This window comes from Muscardinus avellanarius, assembly GCF_963383645.1.
Source record: "Muscardinus avellanarius genome assembly, chromosome: 18".
In the NCBI taxonomy this organism is placed as follows: domain Eukaryota; kingdom Metazoa; phylum Chordata; class Mammalia; order Rodentia; family Gliridae; genus Muscardinus; species Muscardinus avellanarius.
Window position 1 is genome coordinate 4,760,009 of NC_137804.1, and position 14,002 is coordinate 4,774,010.

Consider the following 14,002-nt stretch of genomic DNA (forward strand, 5'->3'; position numbering starts at 1 on the left):
CCCTCCCACAAAGCTGGCATCAAACTCAAGGTGATGCCATCTCTCCATCTCTGGAGTACAGCCGTCAACCCTGCTTGTGGAGTCCCCAGAAATCAGGAATTGTTGTTAGAGGTGGGTTTTTTTTCTTTTTTTAAATTAATGTTGAAATAGCAACAAGACAGAATGACTGAAGGTGATAATGCCAGGGTTTGTTTCACTTTTGAAGTTGAGGTGTCTCTCTCTCTTTCTCTCTCTGTGGACTCCCAGGAGACCCAATGTTTGTCAACAAGATCCCGTCCTTTCTGTTACTGGATCTTCTCCCATCCGACGGGCACTCATAATGTTGGGTTAGATGATTCTGTGGGGACCGATCCTGTGCATTGTAGGCACCTGGCAACACCCCTCATCTCTCCCCCTAGCCGCCAGAAGCCAGTTGTGGCAGACCATCAAACACATCTCCGAGCACTGTAAATATTAGGGGATTGAAAAGGTGCAGAATGACCCCCATCTCTACCAGGTGTAGACTCGTATAGGACAAGACCCCCTCCTTCAGCCCTCAGCCCCGGCCTGACACAGGGGAGCCTTGGGGTGGGGGGTTACTGGACATATAACTAGGGCCTATGAATGAAGCTTGTTTTTTTGTTTGTTTGTTTTTTGTTTTTCTTTTTAGGGGGAGATTGAACCCAAGGGACATTCTACCTCTGAGCTACACCCATAGCCTATTTTATTTTTATTTTGAAACAGGATCTCACTAGGTTGATGAGAGTCTCACTACTTGCTGAGGCTATCCTTGAACCTGTAATCCTCCTGTCTCAGCCTCCAAAGTATTGAGATTACAGGTATGTGCCACCATGCCCAGCTTTAAAGCTTGTTTTTAAAGGCTTGTTTTAAAATATGTGCAGGGTCTTTGTTCTTTAAATGTGTCTCTCACATAGTTCTTTCTCTGTTGATTGTCTTGACACTCAGAAAATTTAAAGATAGGTTTTTCAGGAACGGAGCACTTTTTTTACAAAGTATATAGTAAAAAAAAAATACAGGTAATATCCCTATTTAAATGACAGTGGTCAGTTTTCATAGAATACTCAAAGCAGAGACAGCCTGCCTCTAGTTCCCTCTGAGGACCATTTTAAATGTGTGGCCTGTGTAATATTTCTATTGTAAGATCCTTTTACTGTATGTTATATTCAGGGGTTCATTAACATTTTCCATTCAAAACATTCACTTGCCCACGGGTTCTGGATGGCGGCAGCAGCCTCAGCGGAGAGGTGTGCTTTGAGGTCAGTGTGCAGTTGAATACTCCCCATCCAGCACCGGTCCCTCCTCTCCCACTCCCAAGGAGTTAACTGCCTTCTTCCTCCTCCGCCGCCTCCTCCTCCTTTTCCCTTTTCCTCCTCCAACTTTTTAGACTTTGCTTCAAAAGAGATTCCATCTAGTTTCCTTTTAATTCCGTGGGAGTCTGCGCGAGAGAAGGGTGACCGTTTTCCCTTCATCTCTTTAATATTCCCCACATCACAGAGCCATGAGCGCCTCTGGGCTCTGTCGTCTCCAGGATGGGATTCGGCTGAGCAGCAGGAGGAGCCCTGGGCTGCTTCCTCAGCCGCTGATTTCATTAAGACCTGGCTTTTGTGGGTCTGTCTTGTACAGCGCTCGCCTTCCTTCCTTAGCTCCGGCCGCCTTTGTGCTGGGGAGCCAGGGGCTGTCAGAAATAGAAACAGCCACAGTGTTCGCTCCTTCTGAACACGGGCCGCCTCGTGCGGGGACTCTGAGATCAAAGAGAGCATTTGGTTGAGAATAGTCACGTTTAAAAACTGCTCCTGAGGCTCCAGAGAGGCTAAGATCAGAGTCATATGTCCACACTCCTGTTTTCATTATTGACTTGTTAACTGAATTAAAGGTGGGTATAGGAATCTCAAATCTCCTGCAGTCCCTCAGTTTTGACACTTGTCGCCTGCTGCCCGGTGTCAGTGCTGGGAAATCAGCTCTTGTCTCCCTTGAAGACAGAAACCGGGCTAATCCCAGCCTCCATGGCAGGGCAGCGCAGGATGGGGCTCAGTCCCTTGGGCAGAGTGCCTGGTGTACTTGACTCTCTCTCTCCTCTCCCTCCTCTCTCTCCCTCCCTCCTTCCCTCCCTCTCTCTCCTCTCTCTCCCCTCCCCTCTCTCTCCCCTCCCCTCTCTTTCTCTCCCCCTATCTCTCTCTCTCCCCTTCTCTCTCTCCTCTCTCTTCATCCTTCCCCCCCTCTCTCTCCCCCTGCTGTGAGAAGTTCTCCTGTAGCTATTGAGGTTGGACTGAAAGAGGAGAGTTTCACTACAAACTATTACCTGAGGTGTGAGCAAAGTTAAGAGATGCCCTAGCCGGGCGTGGTGGCGCACGCTTGTAATCCCCGCGCTTGGGAGGCAGAGACAGGAGGATCGCACAGGTTCGAAGCCAGCCACGCGCTCTGGCTTAGGAGACCCTGTTTCCAAATAAAAATGTAAAAATAGGTCTGGGAGTGTAGCCCGGAGGTAGAGTGGCTTCCAGGAGCCCCAGTACCGCAAAAAAGCGAGAGAGAGAGAGAGAGAGAGAGAGAGAGAGAGAGAGAGAGAGGCCCTAGTGCTGGAAGAGTAGGGACAGAAGGAAGCTGGACCACCCCTGGGTAGATCCAGGGGAGCTGGAGCCTGGAAGAGGGCTCCAACCAGAGCCCTGTTGCCCACATGGCTCCAACCCATGGGGGGTGGGCTCCAACCAGAGCCCTGTTGCCCACATGGGGAGAAAGCAGAGAAAGGAAAGCTCCTAACTTCTCCCTGCTCCCACCTTCAATCTGTCCCCTGCTGATGTCCGCCATTGCTCCCACCCACCCCAGCCAGCCGGGGAGGCCTGGTGGTAAAGTTCCTGTAGGTCATCAAACAGGGAATAAAGCAGGAGAAAGCAGGGCATACAGCAGAGGTCAGATTGATAAGCAGGCTGCTCTGGAAGCCGTGCTGTGGATTTACAGGGGCTGGTGAGTGGGAGGGTTGGGCCAGCTTGCCTTCCTCCACCCCAGCTGGGAAAAAGCCTCATTTTAATCTTTGTTAAGAGGCAGAGGCCACTTGGGGTAACCCATAATCCCCAGCTGCAGAGGCAGAGGAGGGCAGCCCCAGTTTTCTCTTAGCTCTGGCCCATATTGTCCATGCAGTAGACAAGCTGGTGGACCTGCCCCGCGGGAGCCCAGCTCTGCCAGCAAATTGGGGGCTGATGCCCATCCTCCTCCTCAAGCTCATAGGCAACCCCGACAGCACCAGGGAGGACGCAGCGCCAGCGCCTGTGCGCGTGGCCATGGTTACTAGGGTGCCTCTGTCCTTAGACAGCAAGAAAGAAATTCTACCAGCCACGGTCTTGTCTTCGTCCCCTCAAGTGTACCTCGTGGAAGTCAGTCCAACAAAATGCTCTAGGGTCAAACTAGTTGGGTAAATTTGCGTACTCCTTCCAGGAAAGTTGAGACGCACTCTAGCCCATTAAAGACTGAGAAGTCCTGCAGCAAAGAACTGGCGTGTAGCTCGGAAGTAGAATGCTCCTGGGTTCCATCCCCAGTACCGCAAAAAATAAAAATAAAAAAAAAAAAAGAACTCTGTCGAGGCTCTTTCCCTGGGTCATTTGACTGCAAAGTTCTTTTATAAAGCACCTGTTTTTGTCTCTTAAACACTTGGGGAAAGGCTTGTTGAACTAGAAGTTAGCCAATGGGCTCAGAGACATCGGTGATATTAGAGTTTGTAGATATAGATTACTCAAACAGCATAGTCACAGTCCTTACCAAACGTGGACCTCAACTAAGCAAGAAATTTCAGGTGAATGTTTTTCAAATTGTTCTTTACTCATCTAGAAAAACCTTTTCATGTCCTTATATGTTATCATATGGCATATAAGTTTTGTTTTTTCCAGCCAGCAACCCATCTACAACCTCAAGCACTGTGGTATGTTTTTGCTAAAGTTTGAAACGTAAAATGGGCCAGTATTCTAAGACTCAGAAACACAGTGTCGTAGGGCAGGGAGGGTGAAGGTACAGCATCGGGCACCAGCTCCCTGGGCTCACTGCCTTGGCTCTGCCTCGTCCCACAAGTGAGACCAAGAAAGGCACTGAGCCATCCCAGGAGACAGAATACCCTCCTCTGTAGCATAGGGATTATAATGGTCCTTGAGGGAGTCGGTAAATCATATAAAGACCTTGAACCCCTGGCTCAGTAAATACATATCTCCACCACCACCATTGTTTTTTTATTCTTTTTATTCATTGTTTTTATTCACCACTATTTTTTATCCCTTATTTTGAAACAGGGTCTCACTGAGTTGTGGAGAGCCTTACTAAGTAGCTGAGGCTGTCCGCGAACCACGATCCTCCAATCTCAGCCTGCCAAATGCTGGGATTACAAATGTGTGCCACCACGCCCGGCTTGATCTTTTAGAAACACAATTTCTCTGATGCTGAGCATATGCTAAAGAAATAGACAAGTGAACGTTCACGGCCCTGGTGACCAGGAGTCATCTGATGTGGCTGCCAATGTCCGCCGCTCAGGGAAGCTCCCGCCGCCCAGATCAGCAAGCCCTGTGAGGATGCTCGAGCCCACTGCATCCACCTCCACCTGCTTCGCCCTTCTCTGAGATGTTTTGTAAAATTGTCGGTTTTAACACAGATGAGTGAACGAATTGTGCCAAGGAACTGGCGGGGTTCTTTCCTTCCTCCCCAGTTCTCACATCACCTGGTACAGGACACATGCCTGACTTGTAGGGGCGCTCCTGGCTCGTCCTTGACTCTGTTGTTTTGTTTTTGTTTTTGTTTTTGCAGTACTATGGGTAGAAGTGAAGAATGTTTTACCTCCAAGCTACACCCCCAGCCCTAGTTTTTATTCTTTATTTTGAAACAGGGTCTGAGTTGCAGAGGGCCTCACTAGGTACCTGAGGCTGGCCGTGAACCGCGATCCTCCTGTCTCAGCCTCCCAAGGACTGGGATGATAAGCAGCTCTATTGTATTTTTTAATATGCTTTGATTGGTGCATTATAGTATCACGTCATAATGTAAATCATATGGACTGTGACAGACACGTACACAGCACTTAGCACCCCAGGTCCCCATCCCCGTTCCCAATACAGAGTACTGAGACTGACATTAGTATTTTCACATATGTACACATAGTCGGTGGTAGTAATTCTATTAATGAATCTCACTCTTCCCTCCCCTTCCCTTAGCCCACCTCCCTGGCTCCGCTGAGATTTCTCCCCCATTATCTGGAGTTCTTCTGGGATCCCACTACTCCCCAGCTTGCATATATTAGAGAAAACATCTGACCCTTCACTCTCTGTGACTGGCTAATCTCACTCAACGTAACTTCTCCCGGTCCTTCCGTTTTCTTGCAAATGCCATAATTTTGTTCTTCTTGATTGCTGAGTAGAATTCCATTGTGTGGCTATCCCATGATTTGATAATCCATTCATCTGTTGATGGAGACCTGGGTTGGTTCCATATTGTGGCCACTGTGAATTGTGCTGCTAGGGACATGGGTGTGCAGATATGACTGTAGTTCTCTGGTTTCGGATCCTTTGGGAAGATCCTCCAGAGTGGTACAACCAGACTGTTGTATTTTTAACATGAGTTAAAGTAACTGTGAAAGTCCTGACCAGGTACTTCATTCAAATCAACTAGAAATTGCTGTGATTAGGTTTAGAACTTTCTGCTGTTCCCTGACCCTCAGGAACGGCTCTGCAAGGAGTCCTCGTCCTTGGATGCATCTAGATCCTGTGCTGTGGGTTCTTTTCCATCCGGCTGAGGCAGCCTGACCTGCCTTCTCCCTGGGTGGCATCCCTTAGTGTGAATTATTCCAGTGATCCTATTCTGCCCACTGTTACGAAAATCACCTTACAAACTCACGTCAAAATCTGTCTTTTCTTCCATTCCAAATTACCCTCTTTGTCTGATCTGCAGTTTAATTTTAATGAGTCTCAAAAGTTATTCTAATTGACAGATAAATAGATAGGACATGTTTCTCTTAGTATCAGGCTTTTTTTTTTCTAGGAAATAAGATATTTTTCTACTATAAATTGCAGGTTCATTTTAATTCCCTTGACCGGTTTCAAACAAGCAGAAGGTCACTTATCAGGGATGATTTGCTCAAATTTTGTAATTACTTAGAATTAATTCCACCCTTTTGATGTTTGCTGATTTTTTTCTCCATCCCTGAATACCAATCAAAACTTTTACTGGGAAAAGTTCCCATCATGAACGTTTCTCTGTTTCTTCCTGACATGCGTTTTTTCAAGTCATTGGGAAAATGCACAATTTGCGTAGCCCGCGCTGTGTATTTTGTACTATTTTACCAAGAGCAATTTACAAATTACTTCTTCGGGCAGCAAAGTTGGAGTGGGGAGTGGATACGATTGACAGTAAGAAAGATGACAAGACCCCACGCTGCCACGTAAGCGTGATGATTATTTATAAACGGGGTTCCCATCTCTCTCCCCCAGTGCTGGGCCCAGTACTCTCACTTCCCTGAATTACCAGGGTTTCTGAAAGTGTCCTGCCTGAACCAGGTCTGCAGGCCTGAGCTCAGAGACTGTGCCCTCTGTACAGGTGTACCTGGCGGCGGGCACAGTGTACGGGCTGGAGGGCCAGCTGAGTGACCTAGAAGACGCTGCCCGCAGCATCCACAGTGGCACCAACGAGACAGAGCTGGCCGACCTGGAGGACCAGGTGGCCGCTGCCGCAGCCCAGGTCCACCACGCTGAGCTCCAGGTGAGGACTCTCCGGCACGCTCATTGGACATGCAGTCTTCAGAATTAAATGGAACATAATTATATATTGTTACTTACAATAGTATATGATTTATGTTTTTGTTACATAAGTTATCATACTTATATATAATTTGTTATTTATATGTTATTTACATATTCGACCTGTTTCTCTTAGCCTCGTATTTTTTCCTTCGAAATAACTTCTTACTATAAATTTCAGGTTTGTTTTATTTCCTGCAGCCTGTTTCAACAAGCTGAGGGTCATTAATCAGAGATGATTAATTAACGATATCTGTATGTGAAATAGAGGCCCAAATCAGCCCTCAATAGTCTCCTGCCAGCCGGGCATGGTGGCTCACGATTGTAATTAATTCCAGCATTCGGGAGGCTGAGACAGGAGGATCGCGGTTCGCCGACACTCAGCTACTTAGTGAGGTCCTTTGCAACTCAGTGAGACCCTGTTTCCAAATAAAGAATCCAAACTAGGGCTGGGGGTGTAGCTCAGAGGTAGAATGCCCCTGGAGGTTCCATCCCCAGTACTGAGAAAAAAAAAAGTCTCCCATCCTTGTCCTTTGTCCTGTGAGCTAAAATCTCAAAAACAAATGCTTTCTTATTCTGGAATCAGGCAGCCAGTGCCCCAGGGGTCAGCAGCTTGCTTTCCCATCGACCTTGCCTTTTAGGACCCTCTGAGAAAGCCCCCCTCCTATCCACATGGCTGCCAGCACACCTGCAGAGAGAGCGCAGTCTTTGAGTTATAAGGATGCGGGCATCTAATCCACGTCAGTTGCAAATGACCAGTAGGAGCTTGGCTTGTGGCTTTCTCAGAGGCTTTTGTGATGTTCTGTTCTATAAACCAAAAGAGTGTCCCTGGCTTCCTTCTCTGACCCCCAGGAACACCCTGACAGGTGTTATTGGTGAGCCATAGAATAGGTTCCCAATGTGGGCCGGCCGCCCGCAGCGGGCACGCTGGAGCAATCCAGGGAAGGAGTCTCACTGCAATTGGGGTATTGAATAAAATCAGGGGCAGTAGAAGGACCCAGGGAGGGCTCAGTCCTTTTCCTTTTTCTGAAAAGGGCACAGTAAGCCAATACGTTGGCAAGCTTCTTCTAGAGCTACCAAACTAGAAACTTATAAAGAAAAGCGGAGGAAACAGACCAAATTATGTGATGTGCAGATGTGACGGTATCACCATGAATATCACTGTTAAGCGCGGCTCTAATGCATCAATAAAAGTTTAAAAAGGAAAAGGGAAGCTTCCGTATCTTCTCCCGACAGCACTGAATAGAGGAGGGCGTGGTAGAAGTCGGATGCACGGATGAGCGTACATCCAAGCGGGTTTGATCTTCACAGAGTGCTGACGCCTCGAACAAAGAGTCTGTGCCTCTGCGCTTTCTCCCCGCTGACTCTGTCTTTGTGTTGCTTTTAAGATTTCCGATATCGAGAGCCGGATTTCAGCCCTGACCATCGCGGGTTTAAACATAGCGCCGTGTGTCCGCCTCACAAGGAAACGCGAACAGAGGCAGAGGAGCCAGGTGGGTGCGTCCTCAGCCACATCCAGAAATACTGAATGACCTGGACAGTTCAAAAGATAGAATACCTTGAACTTTACAAAGGCGTATTGATTGCTGTGCTGTGTTCGTAGGTACAGACCATAGACACATCAAGGCAGCAGAGGAGAAAGCTACCTGCCCCTCCAGTAAAAGGTATGCTTGAGTCAAAATTATAAAGCTCCTGCAGGAGGTGGTGGTGCATGCCTGTAATCCCAGTGTGTGGGAGGTGGAGACAGGAGGATTGTGGGTTCCAGGCCAGTGTGTGGTGTAGTGAGATCTTGTTTCAAATTTTTTTTAAAAAAAGGGTTTGGGGAGAGGGTGTACCTTGAAGGTAGTAGGCCCCTCAAATCAACTCCCAGACCCACAAGAGAAAAAAAAAAAAAAAAGAAAAGACATCACAAAGCTTCCAAAGAACGAAGCCTGGGTCACTTACTTGAGTACCCTGGGATCTGAGTTTGAGGTCCAGACCTGATGGGGAATTCTTACCCAGAATGGTTCTTACCTATCTTGACTTGGGTCGCCCGGAAGCACCCAGCGGCAAACGTTGTTTCAGCCAAACGTGAGAATATTCACATTCCCCGTGGTGGACGGGGGCTTGAAGTAGTCACATGTGGGTTCAGGTCAGGTTTTACAAACAGATGATTTTACTTCCAAACTTATAAAAGTGTACAGATTGTATAGACTTTTGTGCATCGGGGTGGCAAATAAGAATTCGGGGGCTGTGCTGAGTTGTCTCTGAGCTGCTTATTCCCATAAAACCACCAATGCTATTTTAGCTCAGGTGCCCATCATAAAAATAAACACAAAATGAAGAGAGTGCACAGTAGATCTCACGTGACCCATGGACGGGAACGAGATGCCAAGTCCACCACGAAGATCTGGATGCGGTGACTACCGAGTCTTTCTTCATCGATAATCAGTCCATCTTCTGGCTAAGACTCCTTTGTTTTTTTGTAGCTGAAAAATTTGACGCATCCTCAGCAAGCACCATTAAGACATTTAACCGCAACTTTATTCTCCAAGGCTGCTCGACAAACAAGCCGAAAGACGGGAAGAGCGGCACCAAGGATTTGCTGGTAACATCCCTGTCTCGGCCTTGACGCCCTCCTTCCTCCCTCCATGATACCTCCACTCCAAAGCCTTCCCTCTGCTGTCCCCCGGCAGCCCAAGACGCATCCTCCTGCGCGGTCCCATGGCCTGTTGGATTTGGGGAAACGGAGACTAAGATTCACTGCCTGGTGTGGGGCACCTTTTTTTTTTTTTGCGGGTCTGGGGATGAAACCCAGGGGCATTCGACCTCTGAGATACACCCCCTGCCCTATTTTTTATTCTTTATTTTGAAACCGGGTCTCACTGAGTTGCAGAGGGCCTCGCTAAGTAGCTGAGGCTGTCCGCGAACCGCGATCCTCCGGTCTCAGCCTTCCGAATGCTGGGATTACAAGCGTAGGCCACCATGCCCGGCCAGGGCACCTCTTTAATATCTCCTCTCAACCAGATCTCCCGATTTGATATGAGAGAAATGAAATGACATGTGTAAACAAGGCGCAGTGGTACACGCTGGCAATCCCAGTAGTTGGGAAGCGGAGACAGCAGGATCGCAGATTTGAGACCAACCTTAGCAACTTAGAGAGACCTTCTTTCAAAATAAGAAATAAAGCCGGGCATGGTGGCGCACACTTGTAATCCCCATGCTTGGGAGGTGGAGACAGGAGGATGGCGCAGGCTCGAAGCCAGTCCTCGCTGGCTTAAGAGACCCTGTTTCCAAATAAAAATATAAAAATAGGTCTGGGCGTGTAGCCCGGAGGTAGAAGGGCTTCCAGGAACCCCAGTACCACCAAAATAATAATAATAATAATAATAATAATAATAATAATAATAATGATGAAATAAAAGGGGCTACGGGTGTACCTTGGAGTGGAGCGCCCCTGGGTTCAATTCACAGTACCAAGGATGGATGGATGGGAGGGAGGGAGGAGGGAGAGAGAAAGAGAGAGAGAAAGAGAGAGAGAAAGAAAAAGGGAAGAGGGAGTGAGGGAGGAGGGAGGGAGGAGGGAAGAGGAGGAGGGGAGAGGAAGAGAAGGGAAAAAGAAAAGAAAATAGACATGTAAGATCTGTTTGAGGTGTAGGAGTGTGTGTGTGTGTGTGTGTGTGTGTGTGTGTGTGTGTGTGTTACTGAGGATTGAACCCAGGGGCATTCTACCTTCAAGCTACCCCCTCCAGCACTTATTTTATTTTTTATTTTGAAACAGGGTCTCACTAGGTTACTAGGGGCCTCTCTAAGTTGGTAAGGCTGGTCTTGAACCTGCGATCCTCCTGCCTCAGCCTCCCAAGTACTGGAATCACAAGTGTGTGCCACTACTCCTGGTGAGTACAAATGTTTTCACTTGGATGAAGTCAGAACGGCAAGGCAGGGGCCTGCCACGCAACAGAGCCGCACAACTTACTATGCGATGGTTGGTGAGTTTTAAACTCTATCAGACTTTGGCAGCCCAAATTTCCCAGAAATAAATACCAATTAGAGAATTAAATAGTGCAGTTATTAAGCTTTGATTAAGATGTTTTATAACTCTACCCAGGCAGTGGTGGTACACGCTTAACTCCCAGCACTTGGGAGGCTGAGAGAAGAGAATCGCAGGTTCGCGGCCAGCCTCAGCTACTTAGTGAGGCCCTCTGCAACTTAGTGAGACCTCGTCTCAAAATAAAGAAAAAAAATAGGGCTGGGGGTGTAGCTCGGAGGTAGAATGCCCCTGGGTTCCATCCCCAGTAACACCCCCCCACACACACACACAAGATATTTATCTCTACACAGATTAAGTTTCAAAGCATTCATGGACCGTTTATAAAAGTTGACTTCATACCAGCTCACAAAGAAAACCTGAAAAAAAGTAGAAATGTACAACACACTGTTCACCAGAGTGGCTGACTCCAGTGCGCTCCTGTGTCCCCTCAGGAACCCGCTCTGGATCCGGCTGCGACGTACTAACGCCACGGAAGCCCACTGCCAGTGACCCACTGCCTCCGGCCGTCCACGACAGTGCCTTGACCCAACAGCCATCGAATACTGTAGGATCTCCCCCTGGGGAGAGGGCCCGGGAGGCCACAGTGCACCCCTGCTGCACGGGGCTGTCCTGATACCTCACCCAGAAAGCAGTCTCCGACTCCAGCATTGCGGTCTCGCCACTCTCTGCCTTAGGCTCCCCGGGGGAATCCAAGACAGAAAACCAGGACGCTGGCTCCAGCAGCAGAGCTCCGTGTTAAAAGATGCATCTTGTCCCTTTGCTTCGCAACTGTGTGTTGTCGATTTTTTGTTATTTGTTTTCATCCCTTATACTCAGCTAGAAATCTGTGTCGACAGTTTGTCCCGTGGACGGGGAGGGGAAGGGAGGCGGGTTATCATTGTACGTCAGCGGCGCCTACCGTCTCACACACACCTCTAAGTCTTGAGGACGGCCAAGGGGGACAGTGGGAACGCAGCAGCGAGCGCTCAGGGGCGGTCTCCTTTGGGAATCTCTCAATCACCAGGTCTCCGTAGCCGCCCCTCCCCTCCCCTAGGGTCCTGGCCCACTGTAAAACCAGTGACTCCAGGGCATCGTCCAGAATCAGCGTGGGGCAGCATCTAAGTGAATAGGAATTATTAGTGAACAAGTATCGCAAAATGTCGCCACACCAGAAAATTTATTTCCCAAGAAATATTCAGCAAAGTAGCAAAATGACCTGAAAGACTTAAAAAAGAAGAAGAAAGATTAGGGAAGAGATTTAGTAAATTCACAGGGACTAAAAAAGCAAGAACAGGCTGAATTTAATCTACACACAAGTCAACGCTGACTCTACGTTTGTGATTGATTCCTTTGAACCCCATTCAACTGCATGATATTGGGCGGGTGTTTATACGAGCAAAGAGAATTGGAATTCCACTTAATTCTTCGGGCATTAGCAACTTTAAAAAAAAAATTGCTCCTAATATGTTGTAGTTCTGAGGAGGAAGAATCCGAGTGATTAGTGATTCGTGTTTAGCTCAGAAGGAAGCAACGTTCTCATTTTAATCCTTAGAGGAACCCTCTGATATGCACACACACGCACTTTTCGGGTTTGGTAATCCAAAGCCAGTGAGATTGATCTGCCAAGTCCACACCTGCGAGCTAGCCATCACTGGAATGCCGCCAAAAAGCCTCTGCCCGGCCGCCGCGCGCATCCCCTCGCCTGATTTGCTGCCGACGTGTGTGTTACGATCCACTTCTGATCGCGTGCGTGGGGGTCTCTGTATCTTCCAATAATACTCTTTGCTGATGCTGTGTCCGTGTTATCCAACAGAAATGACTCCTTTGAAATAAGTAAACCTCTGGTTTTTTGTTCTGTTGGCGTGATCAAAGCCAAGCAAACAAAAAGCGAGTCTTAAAAACACAACCACAAAAAGAGCTGACTTCCAGATAGAATGTTTTCTTTAAGAGGCATGAAAAGCAACTCTCGTTGTGTGACAGTGTTAACCTCTTCAGTTTCCCTTGACAAAAACGTGTACTGTGTAAAGCCTTGCAAAAAACAAAGACATGAAGAAGCCTGCTATATGGCATTTGAATTTTTATAAAGGTTTCCTTGTGCCAAATAAGTGCAAAGATTTAATTTACTATTAAAGAAAAAAACCATAAGCATATGTTATAGTTCCAGAAGAATTATTTTGTCATCAAGTGATTTTGATCTTTAGTGTCAATATTTATATTTAGATTAATTTTTATAAATGAAAATATTTTAATGGTTTCAGAAAATGAGGCTGCTAGGACAATATCTTTGATGACCTCTGAAAGGTATGTTCACCTTCATGTTAATTCCCACCACATTGCCAGGAATTACTGTCAAGAGGAATGATAAAAAAAAAGTAAAAATCATTTATGAAAATAGTTGGCGTGTGTGTGTAGTGCTTTGGGTTGGAGGAGGCTGGGAGGAGAAGATAGAGAAGACACACGTCTACTACCTGGGGGGACCAGGATTCATCGCCTGTTGCTGCAATTATACCACTCACCCCTCCATCGCAGACTCTCCTGACAACAGAATTTCCCAGTGACCACTGTCAGTTCTCGAGGGAATGGGGTGAGGAGGTTTTGCACACTCCCCTCCTCCGAGGGGAGACACTGGACAGTATCTGGAGGTATTTTTCATTGAAATATGGCAAGGATGCTGCTGCTGTCAGCAAGCAGGCAGAGACCAAGGATACAGCTAAGCCTCCTACGATCCACAGCAAGAAAATTATGCAACTGGGCACAATGGCGCTCGCCTGTATTCCCTGTATTTAGGGAGGCTGAGACAGAAGGATCGTAGGTTTGAGGCCAGCTTCAGCAACTTAGGCCCTAAGCGACTTAGGGAGACCCTGTTTCAAAATTAAAAAAAAAAAATAAAAATAGGTCTGGGATGTAGCTCAGAGGTAGAATGGCCAAAAGAATTCAGGACACCAGGGCAGAAGCCCTGCCACCTCCGCGGGGGTCATGTAGCTGAGCCAGAAGCAGGACAGTGACTCCCCAGTTTTGGCAGGCTCAGAGGCGGTCATTGCACCTCTGAGGCCCCTGCCATCCATCCCCAGACAGGAGTAGGAACCCTGAAATGAGCAAAGGTTAGAAACCAGCACCAATAGCTGTTGCTCCTCCTTCCCTGCCGGCTGCGAAGTGCTGTAGCTCCAACGTGCAGCGGAATGGCCGGGGGGCCCGGCCAGACCCAGGTGCTGTGCTCGCCCCACGTGGCCCGCTTGTG

The 14,002-nt window shown here is 47.8% G+C and overlaps 1 protein-coding gene across 1 annotated transcript in view; it reads left to right on the top strand.

Annotated features, from left to right (window-relative positions):
* MYRIP (myosin VIIA and Rab interacting protein) overlaps window positions 1-11,274 on the top strand; it is a gene marked incomplete at both ends in the record, with an annotated part of 147,609 nt that extends 136,335 nt beyond the window's left edge. The window contains 6 exons of the mRNA XM_080715871.1: window positions 6,556-6,717; window positions 8,144-8,248; window positions 8,359-8,419; window positions 9,224-9,342; window positions 9,431-9,504; window positions 11,217-11,274. Coding sequence (XP_080571997.1) covers window positions 6,556-6,717; window positions 8,144-8,248; window positions 8,359-8,419; window positions 9,224-9,342; window positions 9,431-9,504; window positions 11,217-11,274 — 579 coding nt within the window. The remainder of the gene's footprint in view (window positions 1-6,555; window positions 6,718-8,143; window positions 8,249-8,358; window positions 8,420-9,223; window positions 9,343-9,430; window positions 9,505-11,216) is intronic.
* Window positions 11,275-14,002: the final 2,728 nt, after the last annotated feature.